Source organism: Barbus barbus (assembly GCF_936440315.1).
Source record: "Barbus barbus genome assembly, chromosome: 4".
NCBI lineage: Eukaryota > Metazoa > Chordata > Actinopteri > Cypriniformes > Cyprinidae > Barbus > Barbus barbus.
Window position 1 is genome coordinate 30,705,041 of NC_136732.1, and position 20,018 is coordinate 30,725,058.

General features: G+C 39.3%; 1 protein-coding gene across 1 annotated transcript in view; it reads right to left on the reverse strand.

Annotated features, from left to right (window-relative positions):
- Window positions 1-20,018, reverse strand: part of LOC306867908 (uncharacterized protein) — a 68,788-nt gene that overhangs the window by 7,029 nt on the left and 41,741 nt on the right. The window contains exons 3-6 of the mRNA XM_079413864.1: window positions 16,671-16,913; window positions 10,864-10,992; window positions 1,048-1,129; window positions 332-469 (exon numbers count right to left, since the gene is read on the reverse strand). Of these exons, the coding sequence (XP_079269990.1) occupies window positions 332-469; window positions 1,048-1,129; window positions 10,864-10,992; window positions 16,671-16,913 (592 nt within the window). The remainder of the gene's footprint in view (window positions 1-331; window positions 470-1,047; window positions 1,130-10,863; window positions 10,993-16,670; window positions 16,914-20,018) is intronic.

Sequence of the window (20,018 nt, forward strand, 5' to 3'; positions counted from 1 at the left end):
TTCCAAGATAAGATGCATTGCAAGCATTACATATCAAAATTTTAAGATGATTTACAAATTATGTCTGTATGTTAAGGTCCAATGCATTCAAAAGACAGCAATTTCCTCACAGCTGTCAGACTGTTTTGCAGTTTTGCTGTTTTGCAGTTTTGCTGCCAAAAGAATAATTTTTCACAAACTCTTACTAGGTTAGTGGGATAAAATCTCCAAACTAAGACCCCTGAGATTGTGTAGTGAAGCCATGTCATATTAAATGTGACAGACACAACAGTATTTTAACACATGTGGCTAGTTGTGAACCACATGATGCGTGCAGGAAGTTGACACACACCAGTGTCCAGTGGCTGGCAGGAAGTAGACACAGCAATGAACGCGGGTGTCAGGGATTTTTCTCTTCCTGTTGACATTCAGCTCCTCCTTCAGGTATTTTTCATACTGTTCATTGACATACTTTACAATGGGCTCCCAGCTGAGAAAAAAGACACAGGGAAAGATTATCATCACAATTAACAGCATATGCTTATACTTAATGTAGCAGTCAGGCAAAGTCAAAGCATGATTTTAGTGTAAAGCCTATGCCAAAATACTCTCTAATTACTAAAGAATTTATCTCACACAGTTGTAGAGCTATCTGAACAGCTACAGTGGAGTCCAAAAGCCTGAGCATGATCTAGTGAAAATGATATTATCAACATAAATTAAATAAACAGTTGAATCAACATGAATAACAGGATGTCTTTTGAATTTGGTTCTGTGTAAAACCTGATAATCATGTTCTCCAGCATGATTTTATAATGACCCAAAGAGCATTTCGTGCTTCAGCAGAACATCTAACCTTCTGTACAAAGGTCACAAATGTCAGCCACAAATATCCTTTATACTTTATATAATTTTGAAAGTTTATTTTAAAATGATTCATAATTCTAAAACTGTTTATCTTCCAGATTAAATTAGATTTTGAATACCATATTTTAAATCTACTCTTAAACTTTCAGACTCTACTGCATTTTTAAATAGTATGAATTAATCTGATAATGTTGTTCCCACCAGTTCTCATTGTTGATTTGGTCTCCAAATCCAGGGGTGTCAATTACCGTAAGCTTCATCTTCACCCCTTTCTCCTCGATGACTAGAAAATAACAAGACAAAAGAGTTAGAGAGTAAAAGAGTGGATGGAAAAATCAAGACGGATCAAGACAAGACAAGGATTTAATTTTCATTTTCCAGAAACATCAATTCTTAAGTACTATCAGTTAAAATTGCACACTGAAGACCATACGCTTTTCATTTATTCTCCATATCTGATATAATGCTGCAAGAATGCATTGTACAATATGAAAATCAGCCTGTAAGAAGGGTCTAATAAGCTGTCTGTGCAAACCCTACAGTATCCCTGGCATTGGTTGATTGACATTTGCTGTTAACTCATCACGTTAATCCTTCTGGATGAGGCAATCAAGGAAAATATGACGAGACTGTAACAAGGAAAAATTAAACTGTCAGTCAACACTCCAGTTTCAAAGTGCTATAACCCTATCTGACGATGATCAATTTTCCATTCACAGTGGGCCATTAGCAAAAGAGAGTGCCAGTTTTTGGATTGGTGGGCCAATGATTGAAAACCCCCTCATGATCAGCTAATGGAAACACATATGCTTCTCTTGGCATGACTCAGCAACAAAGCAGGGCTTAGTTCTTCCCGTATTCACCCACATGGAGGAAGCAGAGCTGAATGGTGGCATTGAATGGCGGCCCGCCACTTCATTTTCTGCACTGAGTAGTCTTTGAGAGAAGGGGGGGATTGTGTAACACTCATCTCCCCTGGCGGGCAGTCTACAGGCCAGCTTTTTTTTCACGGGCTGTGAAGGCCAGTGGGCAGCTTTGTAGTGTGTGGAGGTGTCAGGCACCCTGAGACTTTGGTACTCTTTGTTTTCCACAGGCCTGTACTTTAGAAAGACAAAACTGCTGGGGAAACAAGGGGCGGCAAGACATCTGCTAGACAGAATGTCTCAAAATGGAGACTGCAGAGGCAATTTAGTAGTTTAGCAGTAACACAAGGAGTAGTTTTGTCATTGGATAGAGAATACCAGAACAGGTCTATTGTTCCAGACTTTTTAGAGTATTTTCAGAAGGTTAAATTTACACTGATGAATACTGGAATGATCTCTAATGAAGAAGAAAAATGTTGCTAGGAAACAAAAAGGCACCATTAATTAGAATCTAGACAGAAGGTTCTACAAATTATCTTGTCTAAAAAAGAAAATGTATTGCTGGGAGGACTGGAGTTATCACTTATGTTTCAGCTCAAAATTTTGTGAGATGAGACAATCGTTACATATGCATACACAGTCAGCCATTCATTCAGTTTGGGTGCTGTCTTCTTTTCAAAGAAATAATAGTTTTAATCAACAAGGATGCATTAAATTGATCAAAAATGATTGATCAAAAAAATTGCATTGTTTCAAACAAATGCTGCTCTAAAAGAATCCTTAAAATGCATCACAGTTTCCATGTAAACAAACAAGCAAACAAACATTGAATAATTATAATAATTTCTGAATGATCATGTGACACTGAAAACTGGAGTAATCGTTGCTGAAAATTCAGCTTTGAATTCAAATTATAATTCAAAATATATTAAAATAGAAAACAGTTATTTTAAATTTTAATCCCAAAACTTTGAATGGCAATGTATATAATTAATGTAAATTAAAAGATTTTAATGGAAGGAGTTCAATGGTATTGAACATTTTTCCCATCAGTAATTGTATAGATAGTAATAAATTCTCACATGAGGACTTATGCAATCGAAACAGTAAAACAAAGTAAATATTTACATCGTGTGTCAAGCTCTACAGACTCGCTTTTCTGAAGGCTAACATAAAAAAACGAAGAGGAACAGGACCCTCTCATTCACTGTAATGTTTACGTTGTGCTACGCTGAGAAGTCAGTGAGGGCTGTCTCCTGAACCACAGGGATATCTCAAGAAGTCACAAGCTGAACCGACTTATCATCAATCTTCTTTTGTTAAGAAACAGCACACCAAGCTTCTCCCATTCTTTTCTTCTCATCCACCCTCTCTCCCATTCTGCACGTCAAACATTTATAAACTATTGGGCCATAAGTTTTGAGAGGTCTGTGAGAAATGAGGTTTGGATATGGCAGGACAGAGATGCAACAGATGCTGCTACAACTGGATAGAAACCTCTTTCCAGTTGCAATGACACAGATATTCTAAAAACACGTTCTTGATCTTACACAGAAAACATCCAAAAGGTTCTAAGATTTTCCACAAAAAGAAATACACTGAAACTGCAACTGTGAAAATTTTGATGCACAGAATTACAAGAAATTACAGTTTCGAATCTAAAAACAGATTTCTACAATTTGACCTCTAGCTAACTGAAGTGAAAGCTGCAAAGACGCAAAGCTGTTGCAAGAGTGCGACTCAGGCTAACATTTACATATCTAAAACCTGTCAAGGGGAAGTCAGAAACGGAAGAGAGATCAACAAGCAGATCTAGGTCTAAAACTTTATCTGAAAGCAAAATCGAATTACTCATTTTAAAACCAGTAGGCAGCAAACTAAAGGAATAAGGAGATAGCTTTAGCATAGCAGCTACGAAACCTGCACATGGCTGTAGTAACAATTAACACCATAGCTTTGGTGCTAATTCTCCGTAGGGTTTTGTAATTGGATATTTCTACACCCATATCCAGACTAGGGTTAAAGTTCACTGGTCTTCTTACATTTCTGCTGTCAAGTAGGAACCATGGCAATTAACATAGCAGGCTACGCTAATGACCCAGCCCAGCAAAGGCCTTTGCACAGCAATTGACTGACACTTAAAACTACAAGCGGAGGCATGCTTATGCGGCGTCTCGTAACATCCTGTGACAGACTCATTAGATTATTTTCTCTCTACATCTGAGATGTTAACTTGTCGGTGATTCTATTTAAGGGCAGATTTGTGGTTAAACTAGACAAACATGGGTAACTCCAAAAACTTCTGACCCAGATAAAAATAGCAGGGGTAATTAGATAACAGTGCAATAGCATATACATTTTATTAGATAGTCTACAGTTTGCAGTCCTACTGGCCTTTGCAACCCAGTGAAAGGAAGCACAATTTCTTTACTTGTCCTACCGAGCTATTTCTGAAAACAAGAGACAGAGGACCACTATCAAATTTTGTGTTTGTTAGACCCTTGTCAGACAGTCTTAAATGAGAAATGAAGATGGATAGCTGGGTACGACTACACTAACTACTGAGGGCAAGCAAACACACACACACACACACACTCTAACAATACATTCATTTAAAGGACTAGTGAAGTTGGATACGGCATCTGCTTCTCACGCCTCTATCCAACGAAGCATGGTGGCGCCGCCAAAAGCAAAATGGAGATTCATTGCTTTCTCATTGCCATATGCGGGATGTTTGAAAGTATGTGCATCTCTCTGCATGATATAGAGTTCAGCTTCCTCTGCTCAGTACAAAATGGAGTAGCAGGACCCTTGCTTAACTGCTAACATGGTCTTGGAGATGGTCTATACTGAACTGTTTGTATTGTACATGATCATTTCCCATATTTTTACATTGTTCGCACATACAATCAAATGGAGTATATTTCAAAAGGCTATGCTGTATGCTTATCATTCATGTCAAAACAACTTTGGGCTTAATGCTCACTCATAGTTCATCTTTAAAAACACACACAAAAAAAAATAAAGTTGCAATGAAACTGATGGAACGTCTGATCTTTTCTTCTTTATTGTGATGTATTTTCTAGTGTGTATTGCACTCAAAAGGCAGATGAACATGAGCTTGCAGGGCTGGAGAGAGATGTCTGTTATTTCCACCGGATCATCCAATTATGACGTTTCCATGTTTACTTAAATAACAGTGTTAATGTAGCTAAATCATTAGCGAATCTCAAAATTAAAATCCAGTTCATCCAAATCCAAATCATACTGTACATAACAACGTTATGATACCTAAAAGCGCTATTTAAATTTCAAATGTAAATAATTAATTTAAATTTGAGAGTTTTATTTTTTATGTTGACCAAATAGTATTGAGAAGAAACCACAAAATGAAAACAATTACCAGATTATCAATGCCAGTGCCAAAATGTATTGCCAATTTTATCATGACATTTTTCTCTGAAGAAAATCAAGTATCGTATCCTCAAGTAGAGTCAAGAAAATCAGTAAAACAATTGATAGTTTACATCAAAAGCAAAGTAACAGAAGTTATCCCTCAGAAACCTTTGAAACAAGCTTTGCTTCATTGCCAAAACGAGCCTAAATGACACTTAATTCTACACATCTACACAAAAACACACCTTCCGGTTTGGGTAGAAGAACCCAAGCCTCTATCGATTGTTACTCTGGAGGAAGTATGTGAGACAGAGACAGCACATTGCTCAATCAGCCAATCCATTCACTCAGCTGAGCCAGACGCCGTGTATAAGTGGTGGCTTCCATTAAAGCAGCAGTCATCTCCTGACCAGTGGGATAAAATTCATCCCCTGCGCATTCTTCCTCTTTGAAAGAGTGCTCATAATGACAGCTGTGGCCCGATCTCAACAGTTCAAGTTGTGTGATTGATCTCTCTTAATCCGTCCCCTTTGTAGGCTTTTAATTTATTTTTCCTTTCAGAGCACTTGCTCCGATCACTCTGGCCCTTTTCCAAGTCAAACCCAACAAAACACTGAGCTGCCTCCAGTTTGTCCTGTCTAAATGTCATTCTTTTTTAATCCTTCCTTTCAGAAATCACTCAGGCCAACACTGTAACACGTCATCTTATTGAGATGAAACACCATGTGTGTTGTACCAATACCATAAATAGTGAGAGAAGTGTGTCCAAAAACAACAACAACAAGAATAGTGAGGAATAGTGCACTAAGAGTATACTTCCTCAACTACACAATAAGTGTGGGCATTTTATGCACTCATCAGCTGCATATTTCCCTATGTAGCAGAAGAGGAAGGTCTAAACGGTAACACATCAGATTGGTTTGAAGCATCATATCCTTCAAATTGATAAAAAAAAGGTAGCAGCTATTTGCACTAAGTGTAAATAGCAATTAGATGCTATTTACACTAAGTGCAAATAGCATATTTTTTTAGCAATAGATACTATTTACACTAAGTGCAAATAGCAATGGATTGTATTTACACCAAGTGAAAATAGCAGCATTTTTTTACGATATGCTATTTACACTAAGTGCAAATAGCTATAGATTCTATTTGCACTATGTTAAAATAGCAAGATTTTCTGCTATTTATACTACTTATTGCAAATAGTGGCAATTATCTGCACCTCAGTATTGTAGTACATTATAAAACTATGCAATAATAACATATTAAGTGTAAATTATAGTTTTAATTCCAATTATTAAATGGATGCCACATTACTGGGACAATAAATCCATCCCTACACCTACCCTAACCCTACCCGATATTTTTATTTTCAACTTTTTTATTATTTCCTTCATTTTTATTGAAAATAAATGCCTTTCTGATGCGATATGAGATTTTAAAAGGGAGGGAGAAAAAAAGTTTGGCTAAAACGCGGGCTCAAACTCTGTTAGCATTTAGATTCTCTTCACATGGTGCATATACAGTGCCCTCCATAAGTATTGGAATAGTAAAGACAAAATTGCTCTGTTGGCTGTGGAGTCAAAACATTTGCAAATATGATTAAAAGACAAATATGAGACAAAACTACAGACTGTCACATTTTATTATTAGCATATCAACAGATGAGGCTGTATGCTCGGGATCATTGCAGTTCCCTTTTTTTCTCCACATTTTTGCTTTCCCATCACTTAGATAAAGGTTCATCTTTGTCTCATCGGTCAATAAACACAGTTCCAGAACTCTTCTGGCTCACCTTTGTGCTTTTTTGCAAACTCTAATCTTGCCTTTCTATTTTTGGTGCTGGTCAGAGCTTTGCATCTTGCTGTGTAGTATCTGTAATTCTATGTCAAAGTCTCCTGAGGACAGTAAATTGTCAGAGCATCACCCCAGCTTTCTGGAAGTTGTTGGTGATTTTACAGACACGTCTTTTAGGATTCATTTTCACAGCTTTTATGAATTGTCTGTCATCAACTACTGTTGTTTTCTCAGCCGATCAGGTCGTTGTTGGTTGCTTGTGGTTTCCAAATGTTACGAGGCGTGAACTAGGGAAGGCAGGCAACGGGGAGTTCGTGAAAATAGGTTTTAATAATCCAAAAGTTTTCCACAACAACATAACGTTAAAGGTGCCATAGAATGCATTGATACAGTATTTTTAAATTGTTCTCTGATATCTACACAGAAGGTATGTGGCTTAGGTAAGGGCAAAAAATCTCCAGAAACGATTTTACATGTCCATTTACAACCCTAGGATTTCTCCCTAGAATGAAACGGTCTGTTATTGGCTTATTTGGCAGGGTCATGAATAATAATCAGCTCTGCTCTGATTGGCTGTTTCACAGTATGGCTCATCAGCAAGAAGGAAGCACAGGGAGGAAAATATATATTTAAATACTTTCTCTCGCAGTTATATCGTCGGGTAATTATACTGTATATAAAACGCGGGCATCAGGGAGCCGTTATTAATATGCGAGGCATTGAAACTGCTTTTGAACGATCCATCGATTGTGTTATAGTTTCACTTCCAAGAGACCCGATCACACAAACTATGTTTACATTATGGAGCAACAGTACTTACCACACATTTCACAAGATCAGATGCTTGTCAGTGGTGCTCAGGATCTGTAAGTCATTCGCCATCACCCTCATCTCTCCTTACTGCGAGTGAAATCGTATGTACTGTAACAGGCTACCGCTAGCCAGGAGCTAATCATGTCCCTTTAGTGGCTCGCGTTATTTGCTTTCTGTGCCTTTCTGAATACAGACACCAACCCATCCCTGCACTTCACACCCCCTGCACGGCCTGGAACATAAAATTTATTTAGTTATTTTCGCTGTTGTCCGCGCTTGTTTATTTACAATACCTGCAGAGCTTCTGATGGTTCGGCCGGATTAGAACAAGGGCGGGTTTATGCAAATGTTGGGGGCGTAGTGATCCCGACTGTTGCGTCACAGTCGGTGTTATGTTCTGATTCGCCTGTTTTTCAGTGGTCTTTTTTAATCACGAGATTTACATATGAAGGAGAAAACTATGGTGTTTGAGGCTCACTGTATGTCATTTCCATGTACAGAACTGTTATTATTTAAATATGCCAGGGTAAAGACAGTTTTTCATTCTATGGCACCTTTAAGACTCGACAACACAAGACATCAAACTGAATGCTTATAAAGCAAACGGAAACAAAGGAGTGAACGAGATGATGACAAGACACAGGTGAACGGACTTAGGCTACGTCCACACGAAGACGGATTTCTCCCTATCCGATCTTTTTTTTTTGCCTCAAATTCCGTAAACACGGAGTCGTCTCAGGAAATATCTGCGTCCACACGGAATCACTAAAACCGACTGAAAACGATGTAGTACACATGCCAGACCAATATGTGGCGCTGTAATTCTGCCACAGAGATACACAAAAAAACAGAGAAGAAGACTTGGACCATGTGCGTAAACCTTGCGCGCTGAATATAAACTAACACACAAAGCAGAAGATTTTGCTTTAATAAAACTAATGAGCTCAGTAGGTTCTGCAGCACGAACACAGGCACGTAGTCTGACATTGTTGTTGTTGTTGTTGCTGCTGTTATGTGACGTAGCGGTGTCTGATTAGGGGCGAGACGTGGTCTGATGACGTCATCGTTTCAGAAAATATACGGATTCGCCGTCCACACGAAATCAAGAAAACGGCGTTTTCAAATTTATCCACCCTGTGACCCGGTTTCAAAAATGATCGGTTTCACTCTTCGAAAACGCCGGTTTCGTGTGGACGAAACGCCTATACGGTAAAAAATGTATGCGTATACAGAGAAACCCGTCTTCGTGTGGACGGGGCCTTAGCCTTAATCAACTAATAAGGAACTAATGAGGAAAACCAGAACAAAACCAAATAAGGTAAAACAGGAACCGATAGATAAACCAGAAAGAGACGAAACTGAGAAAGACCTGTGAGGCAACTGTTCCAATAATTATGCTCACATCACATAGAGGGATGAAACTCTAAAAGTGCTGAACTTCTTAGCTGGTAAAACATCTGTGTTGAATCACCCAATAATAAAATGTGACATTCTGTAGTTTTGTCTCATATTCATTTTTTAATCATATATGTAAATGTCTTGACTCCACAGCCAACAGAGCAATTTTGTCTGTTCCAATATTGTCTGTGAGTTTATTGAGGCAAAAGTCATAGTTAACACAGTTAATAGTCATTTATTAGTGATAATTGGACCTTAAAGGTGCCATATAATGGAAAACTGTATTTACCTTGGCATAGTTGAATAATAACAATTCTTTACATGGAAATGACATACAGTGAGCCTCAAACACCTCCTCTTCCTTATGTAAATCTTGTGAATAAAAAAAGACCACTGAAAAATAGGCGAATCAGAACATAACACCTACTGTGATGTAACAGTCGGGATCACTAATAGTTACACCCCCAACATTTGCATATACCCGCCCATGTTCTAGGCCAGCCGAATCATCAGAAGTTCTGCAGGTATTGTGAAGAAACAAGTGAGGACAACAGCGAAAATTGGTAGATCATGGAAATAAATGTTATGTTCCAGGCTGTGCAGGGGATGTGAAGTGCAGGGATGGCTTGGTGTCTGTATTCAGAAAGGCACGGAAAGCAAATAACGCGTTCTAATAAAATAACACAAGCCACTAAAGGGACATGGTTAGCTCCTTGCTAGCGGTAGCCTGTTACACTGCAGTACATAAGATTTCCCTTACCACATAAACAGAGTAAGGAGAGATGACTGAGAATGATGGCGAATGATTTACAGATCCTGACCACCACTGACCAGCATTTGATCTTGTAAAATGTGTGGTAAGTAGCTACTGCCGCTCCATAGTATAAACAGAGTACATGCGATCGCGAATCTCGAAAGTGAAAGTAAAATGTGATTGTGCATTTGAAAACAGTTTCAATGCCCAGCATATTAATAGCAGCTCCCTGATGTCCGCATTTTATTTACATTTTAATTACCCAACGATATAACTGTGAGAGAAAGTATTGAAATATATATTTTCCCTGTGTTTCCTTCCTGTGAGCTACTGAAATGAGCTGCACTGTGAAACAGCCAATCAGAGCAGAGCTCGACATTATTATTCATGACCCTTCCACATAAGCCAATAACAGACCATTTAATTCTGGGGAGAAATCCTAAGGTTGTAAATGGACATATAAAACTGTTTCTGGAGAATTTTTACACGTACCTAAGCCACATACCTTCTATGTAGATATCAGAGAACAATTTAAAATATTGTATCAATGCATTCTATGGCACCTTTAAAATAAAGTGTGACCAAAAACATACAGCAAAAAAAGAGTGTTTTTCTGTATCTTTTACTTGCGATCTTGCTTCGAGCAAAGTAATCCGAATGCAAATGATGTAATAATTACGACTTCCCAACTCATAAACAGGAACTTCACAGGAGGACTTGAACATACCATGAAATGAATACACTAGATAGCACTGTAGTGGACATACATAATTTGGGACACATCTATTGACAAAATTCCCTTTCATAGCTGTTCAGGACAAAAGCACAATTTTGAAAGACATCAATGTTCAAAGACGTTTAATGGGTCCAAATGCTGCAGTTATGATTTTACCAGCGGGGGCAAACAGGGCTGTGTAAACGAGCAAAACCTTGACCTCTTAGGTGTGACGGGTGTGTGATGTGGCTGTGAAGAAAGTAGCGTTCAATACTCACTGTGGCTGACTGATTGCAGGTGGACAGTTTTCGAGATCTTCTCCTCATAATTAGGAGTACAGGACTTCCTGCTGACCTTGGACTTGAAGAGTGTGTTTACGAGAGTTGACTTCCCCAGACCGCTCTGACCTGTGAGAACGAGAACAGACTTAATGACTTTTGTTTGTAAACTGCAGTAAAGTACAATTAACTGCATATGTAGCAGACCCCGGGCACGTTTATTTGCAGGACGACCTTTGCTTAGCATTAGCAGTGGGGATAAAACTTTTATTACTGCACACAGATAAGATGGCACACATAAAATTGAGGTCATAAAGTATCACATGACCAGGCAGTGCAGGCCTCCAGGGTTTACATAAGCCCTTGATACTGCAAATCATCGGTGATGTAATAGGACCAGGTCAAGCCAAGGCAAAGTGCTTTAGCGTCTTATCTGGTGGGTGGCCAAACACACTGACAACACCACGCCGCCGGGAGCTTCGGGGAGCTTTTCCACTTAATGACTCTTTCACACTAGTCCTCACGGAGATCAGATCAGAGGGAGGAAGCTATTACCAGAGAGGGAGCCTTATCAAGGCCATCTCAATTCACACAAATAAGGGTAAATCTATGGGGCCACCTTCATTGCCTCAAAGGACATGTGCTCTGTTAATGTGAGCTGCTTAGTATTGAGTGCTGATGATGGGCTGTGTGTTCGGCCTTGCTTAGAGGGCCCCTCGGGCCCACCGGTCAGCTTCCCGTTCACAGGCCAGGGGTGGGGAATGTGCTAAACGCTCTCGCCGCTCCGTTTCTACCTGTTGAGAGGCCTGGCCACCTCGGGAAGCTGTCAGTGGATGAAACAATTTGACAGAGATAGATGACGGAGCCGGGGAGATCTGGTCCCTTCATCATTGCCCACCTCAACAGAGGCTTTGATGGATTTACGCCATGGCCTCTTACCATGGGAGGCAGTTGACATCAAATTTATGAGGAACAGCCCACGTTGTGTGTCCTCCTGGGCCTATTTGATTTACCAGTTCAGACGATGCCTGAGCAAAGCGGGGCTTCCTGAAGATTTCAGTGTAGTCATACATACCGTACCTGTTCTATTGGGATGGGAACAAGAGGTTTTGATTTCCATAAACGATTCTTATTCTATACCATTTGGGAAGAAATATTTGGAAAAGGAAATGCAAATCAATTGCCAATTTTTTATTACATTTTTGCACCATATTTTCACTGAATTGTCTTTGTTGAACAACTAGTCTGCAACTACACTGATTTAGGCTGCAAGTGTTTGAAACCAAACAAAACCAGTTCATATGAGTCATATGCGTTTGGGAATCAGACTACGCTGATTGCGCTGCATATTTTTGATTCACTAACAAGAACCGACTCATTCATTCATGATTCAGACTTCACCTGGCATGCTGTATATTTTTGTTTTGCTAAAAAGATCCAGCTTATAAGACTATTTTATTTTGCAAAAGGACCGCTTTGGTTGTTCTTTGTTGCAAGCTGAATATTCAGTAGTGACACTATTTAGAGTATTTTAGTACAGTGTTACATCTGCATCAGTGGAAGTATAATGTACGGGCGAGAGCCATTAACGCAACCGAACATCAACTGATGATCTCATAAAGAACCCCGTGCTGAGATAATGTGAAAAGAATAAAGGCTAGACCCAGCCAATGCTTGTCTGAGTCATGCATTGACACACTCGCCTAGAAACGCTGCGTTGTAACAGCTTGTCATTTTCCACAACCACATGAAACTCCAACAAATGCAGGTTGTAATTTCACCAATGTCATATCTGTTTAACTCTAGTTGATTTCTCAAAAGCATTTCAAATGGTGAAAACACATCTCCTCTGAGACACTTTGAAGAACAGTTTGCAAAACACTATATCTACAAAGCCCCCTTGACTTGAGGGCGACAGCAAAGCTGAATGTATTGACTGCATTAAAAATGTCACAATATGCTAAACTCGTATTTGGGAGCAGACTGCTACTTGACTTATGGGAAACTGGGAGACTCGCAGTAGTTTAAGTCCTCAGGCTTCAAAAAGGTCCTGACCTTTACAACCGAGGACAAACTACACAGACTGACAGACTCCAAGTGCTACAATATGTGTGTGCGACTCTCGGATAAGAGCACCCTAGGGCAGGAAAATGTGGACAAGCGAGCATAGCACACCAAACTCATCCTGTAGAGTTTCCTCCATTCCTGCAGTTTCATCCTGTTGTGTATATCTTGCTTTCACACAATTCCTCCTCTTCCTGTATCTTGTCAAGTTTGCATTCACATGTCATGCTAGCTAATACATGCTAACGTTCCCAAACACACCCTAGTCAGAACCCATGCCCTTGTGCTCTACAACGTGCAACCAAGGAAACAGCAAAATGCATAAACAGAAGATACACAATTTTTTTTTTAAATTCAAACATTTCATGTTCAAAATAAAAGTCCTTTGAGAGGGAGAAAACAAATGATCTGTCAATAGCTATACGGTGTATCAAGAGTGAGTCAAACAAATCTTTCTTGCTCCCTTTTTTCTACCAGCAATTCCATACCTGTCTCTACCAGGAAAGGGAGAGAGCAGTTCACCTTTGATGCATGTCCAGAGTAGCAGGCATGGAGTGCACCACCATACCTACTACAATAGAAACGCTGTAACCTCCACAGTTCACTGAGGCAAGGAAGAACCTTGCACAGGCCAAATGTTACAGAGCCAGCTTTTGGGGGAGTGAGTACTGGAGCAGAGCCGTTTTCGCTCTGCAAAATTCATCACAATACTGATCTGCTTTAACATGCCTTTGATCTGCTCCCTATCAAACAGGTTTCAAGCTGCTCAGGATAGAGAGAAAGAATCCAAACGGCCAAAATGAGAACAGGTGAAGACTGTTATTGTCATATCTTCTCCTAATATCATTCCCATACACTTTTAGTGGATCATATTTAAAGCTGAATTGCTTTTATTGAGTGTTTCAGTCAGTGTTTCTTCAACCGTGGCTATTTTTATCAGGGGGTTTATTTGGAAAAAAAAAAGAGAAAGATTTTTATCCTTTTCTTTTTGTTAAATAAACATCACATTAAAACTGTTGTTTCGCTAGACTTTCAGTCTTTACATATGAAAATTCATTACATTTGTTTTCATGTTTAAGACATGATTTAAGTCATAATTCATAAAGCTGTTTTCACCGCGCTCTTTTGTCACTTAATATTTTATTTTGGTGTTTCAATCTATTACTTATGAAACCATGATCCGCACTCACAAAAAAACAAAAACATTTACATTAATCACCAATAGGACAGAAGAAAAAGGCCTTGAACCGAAACGTTTGTGTTTTGTCCTACTGGTGATTAATGTAAAATAAAATAGAATCTGCGGATCATGGTTTCATATACTACGCCATGATTCATAAGTCATAAGTGTAAAGAAACAATCAAACAAACAAATGCATTATTTATGGTGTGAACATGATATTGCTTTTAAAATATTTTTTAAGTATTTTTATTGTGCATCATTTCTAATCAAGCTGTTATTTTGGCAAATGTGTGAAAATACTGTTTAATCTTGTAGGACATCTAAAATGAGAAATTTGCCTTAGAAAAGAAAAGAATCAGCAATTTTATTAAAAAGTTAAAAATGGCTTCAATCAAATTCAATAAAAACAGGCTTTTAATAAAACTCTGTCTATGTCTAAAAAGCTGTCTATGCAGAAGGAAGGCAAAAAAAAAAAAAAAGTGCTACATGAATACAAAAAAAAGGGATGTGGTGTTCCCTTTTGCCAAAAAAGATATAGGGAAACTTCAACAACTATAATGCTCTGGGCTCGATCCAACTGTCTGTGTGTGGGAATACAGAAATGCAGAAGTACGATCGAGAGATTTAACACTATCAGATACTGTGTTTTGCTGAAAAAACAGGTGGCACAGGGAAAGAGTACACATATTTACATGAACTCCTGACATTGTAACAGTACAGAGCTGGTTAAAAATCACCCAACTTGTCCTTTCAGATGGAAATGAGACTGTTGTGGGAATTTTCATTACTTAAAGAAGGCCAAATGCTCCTGGGCTGGGTCTACCTGAGTGTCCAAACAATAACAGATGGGAACGGGGTTGCAAGACTGTTTTGGAAGAACAGTTTGGAAAGCTAGTGGTGAAGTCAGTGGTGCAGAAACTACACACTTCAGCTTTAATTTGTTTTGCTGACATCGCCGTGGAACAGCGGCTGATACTGTGTTTCTCTGTAAGACTCGCAGCCTTTGAAGGATTTGGCAAAATCTCCTTTCTATTACCACTATGGAGGAGCCACCAAGGGGAAAGAAAGCACAAGCAAGGGAGTGAGGAAAACCTGGCAGCTCTGTTTAAAAAACAGAGGAATGAAAAAGAAGAATGGCTCTCACTGGAGAGCTGGATGGCCTTGAATTTGTGATGCTGCGACCATCATAAATCCCCTTGGCTGGCCCAGTTGGGGAACACTCTGAGCCACATTCGGCTCCAGCCTGGCCCTGCCTCCCAGCCCACAAACAAAACAATAGCCCTTGCCATTTAATTAGGTAAGGCCCACACTCAGCCAACACAACCCTCCTGTTCCTCCTCCTCCCTGCATGCTTACTCTCTCTCTTGCTAGATGCACAGGGGGGTTTGGGAGGTTCCAGCGCTCTGATTGGTCAGGGTTGAATAAGGTGGCCAGTTTGAATCAGGCAGATGTCCAGTAACTGCCCAGGACAGTTAATACGAGCAAGCTCTACTGAGCTGGCAGAGAACAGCCCTAGCAGGTAACCTGGCATAAAATCTGTGACTTTTAAGATGTATTATAAAATACAGCCTTCTCATGAAATGCATTCAAATAAACCTCTTTTCTATTTTAATAGATTTTAAAATGTAATTTATTGACAGAGCTGAATTTTCAGCTTTCATTACTCCTGTCTTCAGTGTCACATGATCCTTCAGAAATCAATGTGCTGATTTAAGAAACAATACATATATCATTATCTTATTCAACATTTCATGACATTTTAAGATTTCTATATATCAGTATTATTTTTGTGGAAATCGTGATTTTTTTTCATGAATAAAAAAACAGCTTTTGTTAGAAATAGAAATCTTTGTAACAATATAAGCATTTACTGTCAGTTTAATCAATTTAATGCATACATATCATGTATTGTGATTTTGTTGCTTAGAAAAAAAACTATTTGGTTAAATGATGGTCTCATGTCAGAGCCAACACATAAATATTGAAAAATATTGCAATATAATTTGACTATATCACCCATCCTATTTATTACCTATGTAATGTTTGTTTATAACAAGCTCTTTCTTGACAGACAGAAGACACCTTCAACAAATAAACTATTTTACCTACTGTATAACAGTCTCTGAAAAGAGCTGAATTTTAAACATTTGCCTTACCAGGAAATGGCACCATTTCCTCTTCACCTGTCTGTGTTTCCTGTTAGAGGCTGAACAGTCTTCCTGCCCCCTTCACAGACAACCATACTCAACTACTGATGTTTGTGACTTTTTACCTGATTTGACACCTCAAGTCTGTCCTATTTTCATCTCTGCAGTCTTGGCTAAATCGTCCCCATCTCATGAGACAAAACGAGTTAAAGTTCACACTTTGAGCATACAGAAAACCAGAGGTGTGAAGTCATTTAGACCGAGCCGTTAGGCATGTCGTTTGAAATTCAAAGTTTCAATGTACTATTCTGAACCAGATTTGAGGGCTTTGTATTTTGTATTGGACATATCCTGCTTAAAAAAAAAAAAAACTGTTCACAATCCAATTTAAGTCAGAGCAATGTTCCACTTACCAACCACCATGATGTTAAATTCAAAACCAGCCTTCATGGTTTTGCGTCTCATCTGGTCCAACACTGCCTCAATGCCGACATATCCGAATAGATCTCTGCCCTTGATAATGCCTTGTGTGTCAGATTCACTGAGGCATGGCAGAGGATGTTCTATCTCCACCACTCTCTCCTCCACCTCCCTCTCCTCCATCACCTCCATCCGGACAGGTGGCTCCAGATCCAGGCCCTGTTCCTGTGCTGTGTCTGCCGAGAGAGAGAAAGAGAGACCCATAAGTTAACATGCAGAATCCTCTCAGGAAGCGCTTAAACAAATATTATACTACATATAGAGGTTTTTCTTTAGAAAAATCTCTGTCCCAAATGAGTCCTTGCAGTTTGTATCTGAAAGGCTTTGGCAATATAATTCCGCATATCAAGAGGACCCTTCTGAAACCTAAAAATTACAAACAAAACACTATGGAACTTTGGCAATGTGTAAGGCATTAAATTTAAAAAATGTGTGTAATTTTTTTTTATAATAATAATAATAATAATAATAACAACAACAATAAATTATTATTATTAATCATAATAACAACAACAGCAGCAACAATAAATCATTATTATTATTAAATCATAATTTAAATTAAATAGTATTATTATGAGCTATTTCATATTATTTATATACTATTCGATTATTTATTCAATTTATTTCAGATAATTAATTTTAGTTACAATTTTAGTACTTTTATTATTGCTTTTGCCATTTTTGTTGTGTTTTATATTTTTATTTTAGATTTGAGTTTCAGTTTTCATCCAACATTTACATTTTATTTTAACAAAATAAATGTAATAGTTTTAATGATAACAAAACTGTTTAAATTATTATTGTTATTATTATTATTATTATTATTATTGGATGGGGAAGCAGAAAAAAAGCCCTGGACCTGGTAAGGTTAGTTTCCTTCAAGCATTTTTACATTGTGTGACGAGTCGGCTGCCTACCCCCTTTATTATCATCACCACCCCGTCCCGTATTTGCCGCCCTTCACCAGGCTCCCGACGGGAGTGGGTGTGTGAGAGGAGGGGCGCTGAAACAGCCAGGGCTGGCGGCGTGTGATGAGGCGCACCTGATGTGAATAGAGCCTCATCACCGCCGCTGTTTAAATGCCGAGCGCGCCTCTCCTCGGGAGACCGGTCTCTTCCCCGTGCATGCACGCTGGTGTCCTCGTGGGTCCAGGAAGGGTGCGTCGAGAAGGGAGACTGCCGCACCCGTTACGGCTGACAGGCCAGGATGCCGGGCCGTTTAATCCCCCAGAAGCTCCGGGGGCCAAGGAGTAGGACGAAGCCGCTCGAGAGAAGCCACCGCCACTCGCTCCCGGACCCGAGAGGGGAGCACGTGCGGCCACCAGACTCCGCCCCTTCCCTGGACCCTTCCTTTCTGAACACTGCCCTCCTTCACGTACCCCGCAGCACGACGAGGACACCAGATCCCCGGTTTATTTTGGACACTATTTCCCCCTTTTTGGACACTATTTTGATTATTATTGTTTAATAAAAACTTCTCCGAGGCCTGACGCCACGCCCACTGTGTCTGTCATATGCTCCTCCCGCCACAATTGACATTGTATTTCGCAGACATTTATCTAGTGCCCACATTTCCTGACATGTTATGTGCGAGCATAATGCACAATTCACCGCTGCAATTAATTTGAGGAAAAGATGTTCATTTTTTTCAGGCTTGTTTATGAGCCAGAGAGCTGTGCACTGTGAGCATGCTCAGAGCATGCAGGAGGAGATTAATACACATTATGATGACTGACAGGAGGCAAATGTAGGTGAGGCACAGATCGATTCAGATGGGGAATTGAAATAATGAGGACGAAGAATTGAGAATTGTCCATAATTACGCTTCCATCCTAGGCAGAAATGAGGCATTAGATTCATTTGTTAACACTTGATATGCGGGTCAGGAAGAGGTTGATTTTATCTTAAGGTTTACTCTGCATTCATAAAATGGAAATGGATATGTAAAGTACCCGCAATGTGCATTGAACTTCATGCAGTATAGTGTCAGAAGCGAAAAAAACAGCAACCCAGAGCAGAAATGGGTTTGCTGCCAGAGCGTCAGTTTGTTCAGCTCAATTGAGTTCACTCGCGAGAGCGGCCAACACAGAGACAGCAGTTCACACAGCACTGGTTAACTACTGAGGCACGGACACCTGTCAGCTGGCTCGGCTGGAGGATGCCCCATCTGACTTAGTGAGCAAAGCAGCAGCAGGGGGTGGATAGTGCTACTGGGCTAATGTTTTTTTCTTATCCCTGTACTGTAGTTTGTACCATTACCATCTTGAGACAGCTCTGTTTTATAAGAGGATTGGTAACAACCCCCCCGATAACCCCTGAAGTTGTCCTGGTGGAGACAATACTCCAGTCCCATTGTTTAAAACAAAGTCAAAGTCACATTATGTCCACAAATACACAAGATAGCTACTTAGCGTTGGGCAAAATTCTGAATTTAAGAAACAACTTGCTCTTAAATTATTAATGTGAATATGAACAGAATTAGCCACACCCAAAGGATGCTGAATTAACACACACACACACACAATTTTACTGTATCTACCATGCTTTGCAATGTCAATTTCCTACATAAAAGATAGATTTAAATAAAAAATTTAAATTCTTAAATTCTGGAAATAATACATAAAATGCACTAAAGCTTGTGAGAATGAAGAGTATCACATGTTATCACATGAGATAGGGCTGCACAATTAATTGAATTTCTAATCGTGATTACAATTACGGATGCCACAATTATGTAATCGTTCAAAGGTACAATTACAAAAAAAGTCCACTTGCATTATTCTGCATGCTTAAAAGGATAGTTCACCCAAAAATGAAAATTTGATGTTTATCTCCTCATCCCCAGGGCATCCAAGATGTAGGTGACTTTGTTTCTTCAGTAGAACACAAACAAAGATTTTTAACTCAAACTTTTGCAGTCTGTCTGTCATGTCCTGTGTGCATTCACAACAGCCGGTGCATGCGTCTGCTATGCCAGAGCACGTTGATGCTTCACGCGCCGGTTATTGTGAACGCGTTCAGGACAGTTAGACATTGTGGTGGTAAAAAAATGATATAAATACTGTTCACGCTTCAGTTTCAGACCGATTGTTTCGTGTCTTAAGACCTCAATGTGTCGACACGAGCCGCAGGGTTTAATTTGGTTTTGTCTGTGTATGTTTTTTTTTTACTCTCAAAGCCATGGGTCCCATTGACTGACATTATATGACTGACAGACTGCAACGGTTTGAGTTAAAAATCTTCGTTTGTGTTCTACTGAAGAAACAAAGTCACCTACATCTT